This window comes from Berghia stephanieae, chromosome 11, assembly GCF_034508935.2.
Source record: "Berghia stephanieae isolate SIO BIC M18660-M18661 chromosome 11, UCSD_Bste_1.3, whole genome shotgun sequence".
Lineage (NCBI taxonomy): Eukaryota > Metazoa > Mollusca > Gastropoda > Nudibranchia > Aeolidiidae > Berghia > Berghia stephanieae.
Window position 1 is genome coordinate 23,146,238 of NC_088370.1, and position 14,351 is coordinate 23,160,588.

Genomic DNA, 14,351 nt, shown 5'->3' on the forward strand with positions numbered 1-14,351 from the left:
AGGGTGGGTGGCAGGAGGGTGGATGACAAGAGACTGAAAGATCATAGGGTGGATGACGTGAGGGTGGATGATTGGAGGATGGACGACAGGAGGATGGATTTCCATAGAGTGAATGACAGGAGGATCAGTGATTTGTGGGTGGATGATTGGATGATGGATGACTGGAGGATGGTTTACCAGAGTGTGGAGACAAGAAGGTGGGTGTTTGGAGGATGGATGTTTGGAGGTTGGAAGACTGGATTTTTTACTTTCAACTTCCAAAACCACTAAGGTGGATGGCAAGAGAATGGATGGCTGGAAAGTGACTGATTGGATAGTGTATAACTGGATAGTGGATGAATGGAAGGTGGATGACAGGAGGGTATATCAGTGGGTGACTGAGAGATTGGATGAAAGATAAGAAGGGTACCGATAGAGGTGATAAAGGCAACTTTGTATCGTTAATAGATGCATCAGATCTGGCACATGAATAGATAACTGAAGTACTACCACACGTTTAGCAGGAATAGTATAGAATTTTATTACTCTGAAAATATAAACGAAAACCAAACAGTTATCCAAACGCTGGCCTCGAATCCAGTGCGTATACAGGATCCCCAACCAGGACTCGACCCTCTGTCACTACCGTCGTCTTAATGCCCACTAAAGGCGCCGGCGACACCCCAGGAATACAACACTTGTCATACAGGTTGGGCAGAGGCTCTATCTCGCTGCGGTAGATGTTTTTGTCTTTGTTGTGGAACGGCTCCAGACATCTAGATCAATAAAGAGGATATTGTTAGTTTGATTTTATATTCTTTTAAAAAAAAATGATTGTTGTTGTTGCTCTTTATGCTTGTTGTTGTTATAATGTTTTCTTTGTTAATGTTTTTTTTTCTAATTGGTGTTGTTATTGTTATTGTTTTTTGGGGGTTTTTTGTTGGGTTTTTTTTCAGTTTTTCCTGTTTTTGTTGCTGTTCATCATGATGTTGTTTTGCTGTTGTTGTAGTTACTGTTGTTTTTGTTGTTATCGTTGTTGTTTTTTGTTATTGTTATCGTTATTGTTGTTGTTTTGCTGTTGTTGTAGTTATTGTTGTTTTTATTGTGGTTAATGTTATTTTTGTTGTTGATGTTGTTGTTGTTGTTGTTGCTGTTGTTGAGCGTAAATGTTGCGACTTGAATGATATGAAATGTGAGCCACAGGTAAAATTGTTGAGTCAAACCTGGTGTAAAAAAAAGAGATTGAAAAGTAAAAATGACTTGAAACAATTGGAAATTTTTAATTTCTGTCTCTTCAATCAACTTTCTATTTCTGTTGGTCTTAATAAAACATATAAACTTTAGCCAAATATTATCATGACTTCAAATTCAACATATAACAATCAGAACCATCCCGACAAAATGCGGTTTAAACACACTTGGTCACAATTTGAGATCCATACAGCCTATTGCGGTATTAGATAGAATGTCTTTAAGATCTCTGAGCTTATTAGAGCATTTGATATGTAGACATATCCTAAACCATTTAGAGGACAACAATAAACAATGACTTAAGGTACTATTGCAAAACTTAGCTTCTCATAACAACAGATGGTCTACCCCAAAATATGGGCACTCAAGGTGACATAGGCATATTAGACTTCTCCAATGTATTCGATACTGTGCCACAACAGAAAGTCCTGTATAAAAGGTCCAAGACATAAATAGATAATAAACCTCCTCTCACCAAACGGCAAATAAACATGCTATTCTAGAACAAAACATCCGATGAAGTGTCCGTTATCTCGGGGGTGCCACAAGAAACTATTCTGGGAGCTCCGTGATTCCTGTGCCACATGAACGACTTGCCAAGCAGCGTGAATTCAAAAGTAATAACATTTGCTGAAAATTGCCTTAAGTTGCAGAGAGATTAAAGCATACCAAGATCATATCATAATATTGCAAAATGACATAGACTTGCTAGAAACGTGGTCACAAAACTGAGGCATGTGTCTTAACGACCAAAAATGCCACATCATGAGCGTTAAAAAGAACTCAAATTACATTTATCGCCTCAATGGTACAGCCCTGACCCAGTGCAAAATCATCCATATCTTGGAATTGAATTATCTGCAGATTTTGAATGTGAGCAAACATAAGAGGAAGATCAGTCAAAAGGCTTCATCAACAATATGATTTTTCCACCCCAATCTAAAGCACTTCTCAGGGATGTTTCTTTTTTACGAGACCCGCCAAAACCGAACGACACCCAACAAAGTTATGAGAAGTGTACACCAGTGGGGAGTGAACCTGGGACTATGGGAAGAGGAGGAGGGTGTTTGTTTGTTATGAAACCCGCCCAATGTTATGGGAAGTGGGCAGCAGTGTGGAGTGAACCAGGGAGTCATGGAATTGTACACCAGTGGGGAGTGTACCTGGGACTATGAGAAGAGGTATCAAAGGGAAATGAACCTGGGACCATGGGAGATGGATACCAATGGGAATTGAGACCGTGTTATCGGAGGGGGCACCAGGGGGAAATAAACCTGAGACCATAGGGGGTGGGCCCAAACGGTGAATGAACATGGGACTAGGGAGATGATGATACCAGTGGAGAGTGAAGCCGGGAATATAGGAGGTGGACACCAGTGGGGAGTAAACCCAGAAGAGTACTTGTGTTGTCCGCTATTCTCTCCCCTGTCATCCTGATATAAAGTCCATAACAATTTGTGGGGCGAGATGAAGAAGAGGTATGACTTAGCCCTCAATTCGGATGATCTATTTGAAAGTTTGCCATTTGGGGTGAAATATAACCAAAACTGACCTCAGAATCTAACAAGTCCCATGTGTAGAAGGGTCCAAGCAATGCATAACGCCCATACAAAGTATACAAGCAAAAACTTGTTAATTCCGAACAAGTTGCAAGTTAATAACAATAATGTTGAGGGAATGTGTCTATGTGTAAGTGTGCGTATGTTTGTGTGTCTGTTTGTGTGTGTGTGTGTGTGTATGTGTGTGTGTGTATGTCTGTGTTCATTTATGATTTCATTTCGCAAAGTTATTATTAATTGACAATGAAGATACTCCTGATGTTTGTATCACCAATTGATTGCTTTCTCACGTGTTGGGATTAAATTGTACACTCACCTTCTATCAGGACCTTGAATCTTCAGCTTTGCCACTTTTCCAATACGCAACATTTCCCATTCTAGCTCTGCAAACTCACGACAACCGGAAATGACAATATTAGCTCTGAAATGACCAGCATCCAGTGGGGGCTTGACCTCCAACTTGAAACAAAAAAGGAGGGACACGAGCACACACACGTATATATATATATATTATATATATATATATATATATATATATATATATATATATATATATAATATATATATAAAACACAGTCAACAAACCAACTCAGTCCTGACGATGGCTAATTAGGCCTGAAACATTAATGTAGACTGTCTCAAACATTGTGGTAAATATTAAAATAATATATATATATATATATATATATATATATATATATATATATATATATATATATATATATATATATATTTAAAGCATAATCATGATCAATTTCTACAATATTATTTCAAACATTCGCTCTCATCAGGAAGTGAAAGTGAAAGTAGATTGTTGTGTTATCGTACTTTTTCGGCTTCCCTGTTATGGTAATTCGTAATTACATAAAAGGTGTTTGTTTCTATGTCTGCATGAAGATGTTAGTTTGTTTCTTCTGTTGAGTGTTGCCATGTTCGGTTTTGTGATTATGTAGAATTTTTCTTCCAAGCAGAGGTTGCAAATCTTAGAAGAGGGGGAGTATGACTGTACTCTGGATGTGATTTTCCATGTAATGCTGTGTTGTATGTTTTTTTTCTTTGAGGTTCCAAATGTGTTTATTCTGTCTAAGATCTGTTTGCTTACATCTAATGCCGACTCACAAACTCATGCAAGTCACAAATCGGAAAAATAAGCAGACAGATCTTAGACAGAAATCATCAAGGAAAGCGAATTCAACCAATGGAGAAACATCGCTGAAGTTATCTACTGGTACAGAAACAGAGAAAGCAAACACGACAATATGCAATCACGAAATGAATATGTTTATGTTGTGTATATCGCACGTGTGAAAGAAAGAGAGGAAGATAGAGAGAGAGAGAGAGAGAGAGAGAGAGAGAGAGAGAGAGAGAGAGAGAGAGAGAGAGAGAGAGAGAGAGAGAGAATGAGAGAGAGAGAGAGAGAGAGAGAGAGAGAGAAAATAAGTAGGAGTGAAATATCTGTTCAATGTTACAGTTATCGTTTAACGTTATAACAAGTGTAACTAAATGACAAATTGCCATATTTATGGACAATAAAGATCTATTATTATTTATTATTATTATTATTATTATTATTATTATTATTATTATTATTATTATTATTATTATTATTATTTTATTATTATTATTATTATTATTATTATTATTATTATTATTATTATTGTTATTATCATCTTTGATATCTGTAATTTCTACCCTTCAACCACCAAAATCCTACTCCTCAAAGCACTACAATTCGCGAAAATGTTTGACAGCATCATCGAAGAAGAAACCCATATTATCATCCTGCACTCGAAGAACACATCACTATACAACAATGGAGTAGCATGGACAAAAATCCACCAACTTCAATGTCACCACGGGAAGCTACGACGGAGCAGAAACATGCGAGCTCGTCCAGCTGCCACATCTTGATATAAACATTGGACTAAACAGTGACGACGGGCTCGCATTGTGCAATAAAAGACCGAGGCAGACTGAAATTATAAAGATAAAAATAAGTAAAATCTTCCAGGACAACAATCTTAAAAATTGCCTTCGATGCTAACAAAAAGACATTCGATTTCCTATAATCACTATCAACCTGAACAACATCACCTACCAACCATTTTCAAAACCCAACAACATTGTACGTCCATAGATATATCGACCACCCGCCGTCTATAATAAAAACATCCCAGAGAGCATTAACAAACGACTATCTAACAACTCTACAAACAACATAGTCAGCGAAGCAATCCCACCATACACAGACGCACTACAAAAAGTGGCTATGACTATAAACTAAAATGAAGAAGAGACCATAACCACCCTAACGAAAACGAAATATAACATGGTTCAACCCACACTACAGCAAGAACGTGACAACCTCTATAGGTAACGGATTCTTCAATACAAATGTTCCCTCCAGGTCATGTCCTACATCCCACCATGAACAAAACCACCATCAAAAATAGTATACACCTACATGCCAAACATACAAAACAGTATTTCCTCCAACAACAAACGAAAACTATCACAGCCAGCTCAGCCCAACAACAACCTAGAGAAAAAATGCAACTGCAGGACCCAGGCAACAATCTCACTAAACGGCAGTTGAACGTGATTTTTCAAGCCATAGTTACACACCCAGACACACCAAAACACGAAACATGCATTGGCCTCACTGAGTGTTCATTCAAAACCAGATACAACTTGCATAACACTTCCTTCAAAAACATACACAAACGACATTCTACTACACTAAGCGAACACATTTGGAACCTCAAAGAAAAACATACAAGACAGCATTACATGGAAAATCACCTCCAGAGCACAGTCGTACTCCCCTCGTCTAAGATTTGCAACCTCTGCTTGGAAGAAAAATTCTACATCATCACAAAACCGAACATGGCAACACTCAACAGAAGAAACGAACTAACATCTTCATGCAGACATAGAAACAAACACCTTTTACGTCATTAAGAAAACCACATAACAGCGAAGTCGATAAAGAATGATAAAACAATTTACTTTCACTTTCACATCCTGATGAGATCGATCATAAATATACTTGAAATATTTTATAAATAGCGCCTTTTACCAAAAAGTTGAGAACAATTATTTCATGGTTTTTGTTTTTATTATATATATTCTTCTTCTTCTAGGTTCCATGCCTGGTCCAGGCTTCGGATACTGCATGAATTATCTCTCTCCATTCCTCCCTGTCTCTTGCCTTTTCAAACAGCTCTTGGATTGTTAGGATGGTGAAGCCCTTCAGTTGGTCTATGAGTGTTTTTCTTTGTCTCCCCGGCGCGTTTACCAGGTATTTTTCCACAACTTGCCAGGTATTCATTCTTATCTTTCCTTACTATGTGTCCGAAAAAGGATAGTTGTCGATCCACTATTAAGGGCATTAGTTTCCTTTGTTGGTATGTTTGTTTTAGCATATATATATATATATATATATAAGAACTCTAACACACTCTATAGCTCCCTTTTCTCAATCTTCTTATAAAATGGCTAAAACAAAAGAATTTTTCTAATGACTTGTAACAAGACATCATATGAAGGCATAACGATTGAAAAGGGGTTCAGGGAAATAGCTTCAATTTTTAATTTGCTTGTAAGAACAGTTGGTACAGTCTTTAGAAGAAAAAAAAGGATAGAACTGAAATATTCAAAGGACTGGACGGCGTCATAAATTAACTGTTGTCAATGTGTGATACATTCCCCGTATTGTAATGAAAGAACAGTTTTGACTCGTTCAGATATCCAAAAAGTGTTGAAGAATACGGATATAAAAGCCAATCAAGAGATCGTTAAATCGTTGTGGTTCGAGCTCTAGATCACCAAGAAAGACTCCATTTCTGAAATGTGAATATGTGCAAGAGCGCGTGAACTTTGTTAATAGATATCATTGTGAATCTAATTATTTCTGGAAGAAAGTAATTTGGTCAGATGAAACACACAAAAAATGGAGCTACTCTGTGGAAACATGCGTATACGTATGTGGAGGGAAAATGCACACACAAATTAAAAAAAAAAAAATCCACATTGTGACATTTGCGGGTAAAAATGTGATAATTTAAGGTATTATGTCTGCAAATGGGTGTGTGAAAATTGAAATTATTGACGGATAAACTGGAACCAGCAAAATACACGACGATGTTATCCACACATCTCGTTTAAAGTTTAAAGTACCACCGCTTTGGGGCACGGCTGTGATTTTGTGTTCCAGCAGGACAATGATCCAAAACACAAAGCAAAAATAACAAGGAGGTGGTTTGTAGATAATAGGATTAGAGTTTTGGAGTGGCCTAGTCAGTCATCTGAAATAAAAGTCCGATTTAAAAATCTTTAAAAACACTACAGTTAAAAGTGAATGTAAGAAACCCAACAATATCAAAGAATTGAAACAAGTTTGCGAAGAAGAATGGGTGAAAATAATTCTAATAATCAGTGTGTGTGTGTGTGTGTGTGTGTGTGTGTGTGTGTGTGTGGGTGGGTGGGTGCGTGGGTGTGAACATTTGTGTGGCGTATTTCCACACTGCTCGCTGCGCTTCCCAATGCTTCATGTGTCCTCCCAATACGACATGCAGATAAAGATATCAATTTTCCTGCAGCAGGTTGCCATTTGGTCCCATGACCAGTCTTTTGACCCCATTAAATTGTGTTTGGCCCCTTGCCCCAAATTTGGCTCCACTGAAATTATATCTGGCCCATTCTGGCCCCTGGCTCCCAGTTTCAATTAAAAAAAATTACGGACATAGTTTCAGAATTCTATGTGTGGAGTCCATGGACTCCACGACGCTAGGCTACCTTATACACACACATCGAGTAGCATTCTTTACTGCAATATAATATCGTTGGAACACTGTGTATCGATACTGAAACTCTCGATGATAATAATACTATCAGTAGGCTACCTAAAAGACAAACGACTGACGACAGTCAGCTAGGCATCAACAAGCAATGGTAAATGACGTGGGCTAAATAAGAGATGCCACAGCTTTCTCATTGAGACAATTTCACAAGTGGAGAAAAGATTGCCCCCGGCCAGAGCCATCTTCAGTAGCCTGTCTGTATTGAGCCCGTCAACCGCCTTATCTCAGCTGAGATCTCTGTACAATGACTTGCCAATGCATTATTTATTGGAGGATTACATCGGGGCTGAAGAGCAATACCGAAAGTTATTACACGTTGAGAGGGTTAAAGAACCTGTCTTCAATGGGGAGGTCCAAACCGATCCTGTGAATTTTTGGCCAGGTGTGTCAAAATGTGAAAACAGTTTGGGGGAGCATCCTTTTAAAGAACTAGCAGATTATGCTCTGGTATGCCACACAGCACCAGTGAGTAATGCAATTTGTGAGAGAATATTTTCTTCAGTTACTTGCGTGAAAACCAAATACCGTAATAGAATGGAGAACAAAACGTTGAATGCAATTTTGAGAGTTAGAACAGTCTTAAGATTTGGAGAAAAGTATTGCAAAGATTTTGAAGTGTCTGAACAAATGCTATCTTTGTTTAATTCGAATATTTACTACCAAACACCACCCGACCAAGACTTGGAAAGCAAACCAGAGAATAATTCAGAAGACAGGATCGTCTTCTCGAACTTGATGTAATCAACATCATCTTCTCCAACTTCATGAAAACTGAAGTAGGATCTTGGAGGTAGGGTATTCTGATAGAAATATACCTAATACTATACTATATTGTAAATATAATAATTCAAAATAGATACATAACTCCCTTTTTTTCTTCCCTATTCTGTTTACTTCTAGTTATGCAAAAAATAAATAAATACACACGGAAAAAAAAAGATGGAAAAGCACCAGGGGAAGAATATATTTCTTAACAAAACATGAGTTTTTCGATGGCTAAGAGGAGGGGAGGGGGGGGGGGGGGGGTTAGGTGTGTTTGGCCCCAAGGACCTCGTATTTGGCCCTTTTGAGTAATGATTTGGCCTCTCCATGTTATAAGCATCTGGCAAGCCTGTTCCTGCAGTGCAAACCTCATTATATATGAATTGCTTTATAGGCCTACAACCTACAACATCAGTCATTGGGTATAGCCAGGTCTCAATCACAACATAATGTAGTGAGGCAGTTGTGTATGTGTTTTACCCAAGGATAAAATAATATAAAGCCACATTTTTTCGGTCATTGCCTCTACTATATGTTTTAGGTTTGGTGCCATTTCTATTGTTGTTAGATCCTTTACTTTTGTATTTTTTGTCATAATTTATAAAAGCACCTCGACATGCTGACGAAATATCTTCGAGAAACATGAAATCTAATTTTTTGAAATAATTAAGGAATAGAGCAGTTTTTTTGCTAAGTATTGAGATCACGTAAAGTTTTGTGAGTGTAACTTTTAAGAGTACTTTTAAAAAATAAATAATCTAATTTGGACATTGAATTATTATTAACAAGAAACCAGAACTAATTCAATTAAATGAATTTCGCAAGCAAAAAATTATTATGATAATCATAAAAAATAGCTATGTTCCTCGTATTTTCATTTGATTCCAACATCTCACCATTTCATTCACAGCGTTCATAGTGGCCTCGGTATGCACTGTGATAACTCCTTGTCTTGGTAAACTTTCACTACTCTCGCTATCCATTGCCGTCGAATCGTCGTCGTCATCATCATCATCATCATCATCATCGTCATTATCATCATTATCACCTAAATCATAGTCGTTATCGTCGTCTTCAGCGTTGGCGTCGTCTTCATTATCTGATTCGTTCCTATCCCGACCAAAGCTAAAAGCGTTATCTACTACCGCTTTACCATTCGAGGTCTCCGGAGTTGGATCCTGTTCTTGAAACCCCGGAGGAATCTTGTCAACATAAGCATTTCTATTATCATCTTCCATTCCTCTGCTCCATCGACTAAAACCAACACTAATCACGCCACTGCCAATGTCACTGCAAGCACCGCGACCAAAACCTGGTTTACTGCCGCCACGATTTATACTACCATCACAAGCACCATATTCACATGGACAATCTTTATTACTGCTGCCACCACTTCCAGCACTACCACCAATAAATCCATCCTGACCCCAACCACCTCGATCACAACTACCACCGCTGCCATCTCTACAACGACCACAATTATCATAACGACGATGATCACGACCACCACCACCACCACCACCAGCATCAGCAGCAGCGGCAACATTACCAAAACTGCGTTGACTGCCACGGTCCACACCAACAGAAGGATAATCACTACTACAACCAGGACTTCTTCTTACCACACCACCTGTACCAAAAGTCAGATGACCATTGCTGCAACAGCCACCACCGCCACCACCACCACCACCACCAGAATCACATCTATAGCCACGAACCAAACCTGAGCCATGCCGACCACTATCATTTTTAACAACACATGTTTTACGAGCAACCCTTTTAATATTGCTCCGCCTAAAAGTTATACCACTGTTTATTCCACCTTTCCCATGGAACTTGAATGGGTGCCGCCACGAATGTCCGTTAGCACCATTATCCCTATAATCATTATTATCATTTTTCCTCTTCAGCATCGTCTTCTTCTTTTTGTCTTTGTAGCCCCTACTTTTCTTCTTGATCTTTCTGGTTTCCTCATCACTACTGAACTTCATCTCCTCTAAATCGGAGAGGTCGAAATCTGTGAATATGTTTTCCAGTTCCTTCTCAAATGACGTCATATCTTCCTCCCCAAATTGCCTCTGGGCCCGCCACCTCATCATATCATTTCGTCTACAGAGCTGGTAGTTGCTTTTCCCTTTAGGATGGAGGAATGTCCTCAACCAGTCATCCACTTCTTTCCCTGAAATCAAAAGTGGAAATGATTAAGGTAAAGCATACGCAAACCACATTGCAACACCACCAAGGAACTGTAATGGTCGCTTAGGGGGAGAATCAAATTTTAATTGTATTTTAAGATTATGTAATATATGAAATATTCTCCCGACCGCCTAGGCGTTTTACACAGTTAGTCAGCTCCTACACTCGTATGGCCTCTCTATTAGTGTGTGTTATGGTGATGGAGTTCTGCTTAAACGGATGATATCTCTGTATGAAATATCAAAACAGAACAATTTAATTTCGCTAGAATGCTGTCAATGATGTGACATTCACAATACAATTAATGAAAGAGAATGAATAAAAGAAGTTTCACTCCCACTTTCATTCGACAAGAAATTTAGGGTCAGATTTATTCTGATTATAAGTACGGCACATGGTTATAAAATATTTACAAAGAACGTTTGTTTATATTTAAATGTGTGTGTGTGTGTGTGTGTGTGTTTGTGTGTGTGTGTGTGTGTGCTTGAAGGAGTGAGTGAGAGATTCAGAGAGAGAGAGAGAGAGAGAGAGAGAGAGAGAGAGAGAGAGAGAGGTCCCACCGTTTGTGAGAATAGTTTGAAACACTGATGATGGAATTGCATCGCAACACCTGATAACAATCGTCTGGATTAAAATTATAGTTGTAGCTCAGGATCAGTGGCTATTCGAAAAAAATTATTCTCTCAATCTCCGTCTCCACTAAGACAATCCTTACGTGTCTAAGTTTTAAAATAATCATTGATCTCAATCAACGTCTTGCTTTGTGACACATCTTGATACAATTCAGGTGGTCGATTGACTATTGGTAGGATGACACATAAAGTAATGGTAAACATTTTTTGACAACAAGCAAAGTAGGAACCAAGAAATTGGTAGTGGTAGTGCGGGGCGGTCCTTGGCAAGCTTAAGGACCACGGTCCTACGGTCCTTGGGAAATGAAGACCGCAAGGACCGGTCCTAGGACCGGTCCGTTCATTCTTGAACCGTTAAAGACCGCTACACGATGAAAACCGTGGCCTACAGGAGTAAAACACACGGAGTAGTCACACTCATTTCAAATTGTAACCTAATTAGAGAAGAGGGGTGATGCCTTCTTTATTTGCTCACCGTACTTCATTGTTACTTCGATAATTTAATAAAATTTGAAATTTATCCCCATTAACGGAGATAATGGCATCGCCCAAGGCGTTGATCGAGTTGTTCGTGGCGTTGATACACACACGCAACTCCTACCCCCCCCCCCCCTCCCCCCCCCCCCACACACACACATTAGAGGGCAGCGAGCATTGAAGAGTAAGAGAGAGACGTGAAGTTATAATAAGAGGGGGTGGATGAGGTGATAAGAGGGTCGATGGTGACTTTTCGCCAGATCTAACAAACTCAGCTACCCATTCATTGCTGAGTAGACAGGGATTCAGAAAAAAATCGACTGCACCCGGGATCGATCTCTGGCCCTTTGCGTATAAAGAGAGTGCTCTATCAACTGAGCTATCGGGGTCCCCAAATATTCTATTGGACTTTTTTAAAATTCAGACGTTATAACTGGGTTTTTTGGAAGGAAGAAACTAATGAAACTCATATTATTTGATTAGTAAAAACACCAAACGAAATTTTAATATTATTGTATTATTTTAAATGACAACACTGCGATAGAAAGGAGTGGTGACAAGAGATGGACAAAAGAAAACAAAAAATCGGATTTGCTACTTGCTAGGTTCGACACACACACACACACACACACACACACAAACACACACATCTTTTGTAGTCACATACATTTCAAACAATAACCCATTAGAGAAGAGGGGTCATGCCTTCACCATAGATCATTGTCATTGCGATCATTATGGTGTAGTAAATTTTGAAATTTACCCCGTATAATGGAATCGTCCAAGGCGTGCGCCTCCTGTTCCCCCCATCTCACACACGAAAGGGCGGTTTGGGAAGTGGAGGTTGGTGGTCGTCTGCCTGTATGGTCGTCTGTGTCGTTTAGTGTATGGCAAAGGGGGGTGGGTGCGATTAATTAAGTGGGATGGGTGGTGATTGGTGGAAGATAGGCAACCGAAGCAACGAATCGCTGGGGAAGTAGTAGGCTATGGCGCGAGACCGTAGGACCGTGGTCCTTGCAAGGACCGCCCCGCACTAGTTGAAAGGTGATAAGAAGTGAGGACCGCCGCCGATCTTCCCCTCTGGGACCGATCTTCGGTTCACAGCTAAAAGACCGTCGGACCGCGGTCCGGACCGGTCTTCAGCGCGGCACTAGAAATTGGCGTACAGGCGAAAATTGGCTTACCCTGCTAACGAATCAGTTGAGTCCCTTAAATGTATTCTAATGATATTAACAGACACCCAAAGATGTCATTTGACCCCAAGAGTTACGAATTTGATAGCAAACATTCTTTGGCGTTTGAGAAAAACGGGTACTTGGTCGAAGCATTCGGGCGGGGGGACTCTCTTGGAAACCATAATACAATTCCACTACATCCTACTTCTGACCACATCCAAGTACACCCGTCCGTCCTGAGTGTAGTGATACATTTCAATCGCTCTCAACTTTCCCAGGATTATAAATAAATCAAAACATATTCTCAATACCTACTTTCACAGCGTCGCTATGTGTTAATCTTTATCGCCCTAGGCACAATTAAAAAAGGCCATGTGTTATAGCTACGGAGTTGACACCGCATTGAAACTGCTTCAATTCACACCTTGATGCTAGGCGAGATAGACCATATGTTTGACCGTTATTGTAACTGGCACACATAACCGACCTATTTGGGAATTAATAAGATTACAGACGCTACAGCGATGACACACAGAACACGATTGGTCTAAAGAAACAACCAGTAATGGGCCAGACAAGCCCAAATCCTGGAATATTATTTGTTTCTTGTGATTCACCAAGTCCTGAGAGAAATACATTTAAACTATGACAGTGATCAATATCGCTCTCTCCCATTTAAAAATGTTTAGAGCTCACTACTTCTACAGGAAACTCAAAAATTCTTTTTAGGGAGAAACATGTGTGAATGAGGGTGGGTGATAGACATACATTGTGTTAAAATTAATTAATCCCAATTAAACTAGTGTGTGTAGGAGTGATAATTAATATTGTGTTTCGCCTGGCCGTAAGTAGACACAAGCTAAAATAACAAAAATCAATAACTCATTAACAGTAAATGATAATTCGTGTTATTATAAAATATTCATTCACTATCTTTATCTGTATATTTATATATGTATATATTATTGTCTGTATGTATGCCTTCCAAATGAATGAATTACATTACACGAATTACATTTACTAAGATGCTATCGCTAATACACGATAGTTCTATTTAGTATTTATATGCATTGATTAGTATGCTCTCATGATACATATCTTTCCCCATCCCACTACTTTCATGTAAACCGTTAATTAAATTACTGATTAACACAACTCTAAATCTGTGGTGATGTCAAGGGTATTAATTGAAATCCCTCACGACCCCACTATTCATAGGAATGTTAAAATGTTGCAAACTAGTCAAATATTTGCTCCGGCATTTTCACAGATCGGTTACTAACCAAACCTGCATCAGTTACTGACCCAATATGTATCGGGTGAACAAGCAATCGGTTGTTTGGCTACAAGTGATACAGAGTGGAATCTTACAAGCGATACACTGAAACTACTGGAATGAAACGGCCTGTCCCATATAACAGAAGAAACCTTAGCGCCCCACCAGTCACCTCTAAAGCT

The 14,351-nt window shown here is 39.0% G+C and overlaps 1 protein-coding gene across 4 annotated transcripts in view; it reads right to left on the reverse strand.

The window, feature by feature from the left end:
* Positions 1 to 495: 495 nt before the first annotated feature.
* LOC144956641 (uncharacterized) overlaps positions 496 to 14,351 on the reverse strand; it is a 27,606-nt gene continuing 13,750 nt past the window's right edge. For all 4 annotated transcript variants that reach the window (XM_078887284.1, XM_078887285.1, XM_078887283.1 and 1 more), the window contains 3 exons: positions 9,310 to 10,592; positions 3,106 to 3,248; positions 496 to 755 (listed from right to left, as the gene is read on the reverse strand). In XM_078887284.1, coding sequence (XP_078743410.1) covers positions 554 to 755; positions 3,106 to 3,248; positions 9,310 to 10,592 — 1,628 coding nt within the window. In that variant the 3' untranslated portion in view covers positions 496 to 553. The remainder of the gene's footprint in view (positions 756 to 3,105; positions 3,249 to 9,309; positions 10,593 to 14,351) is intronic.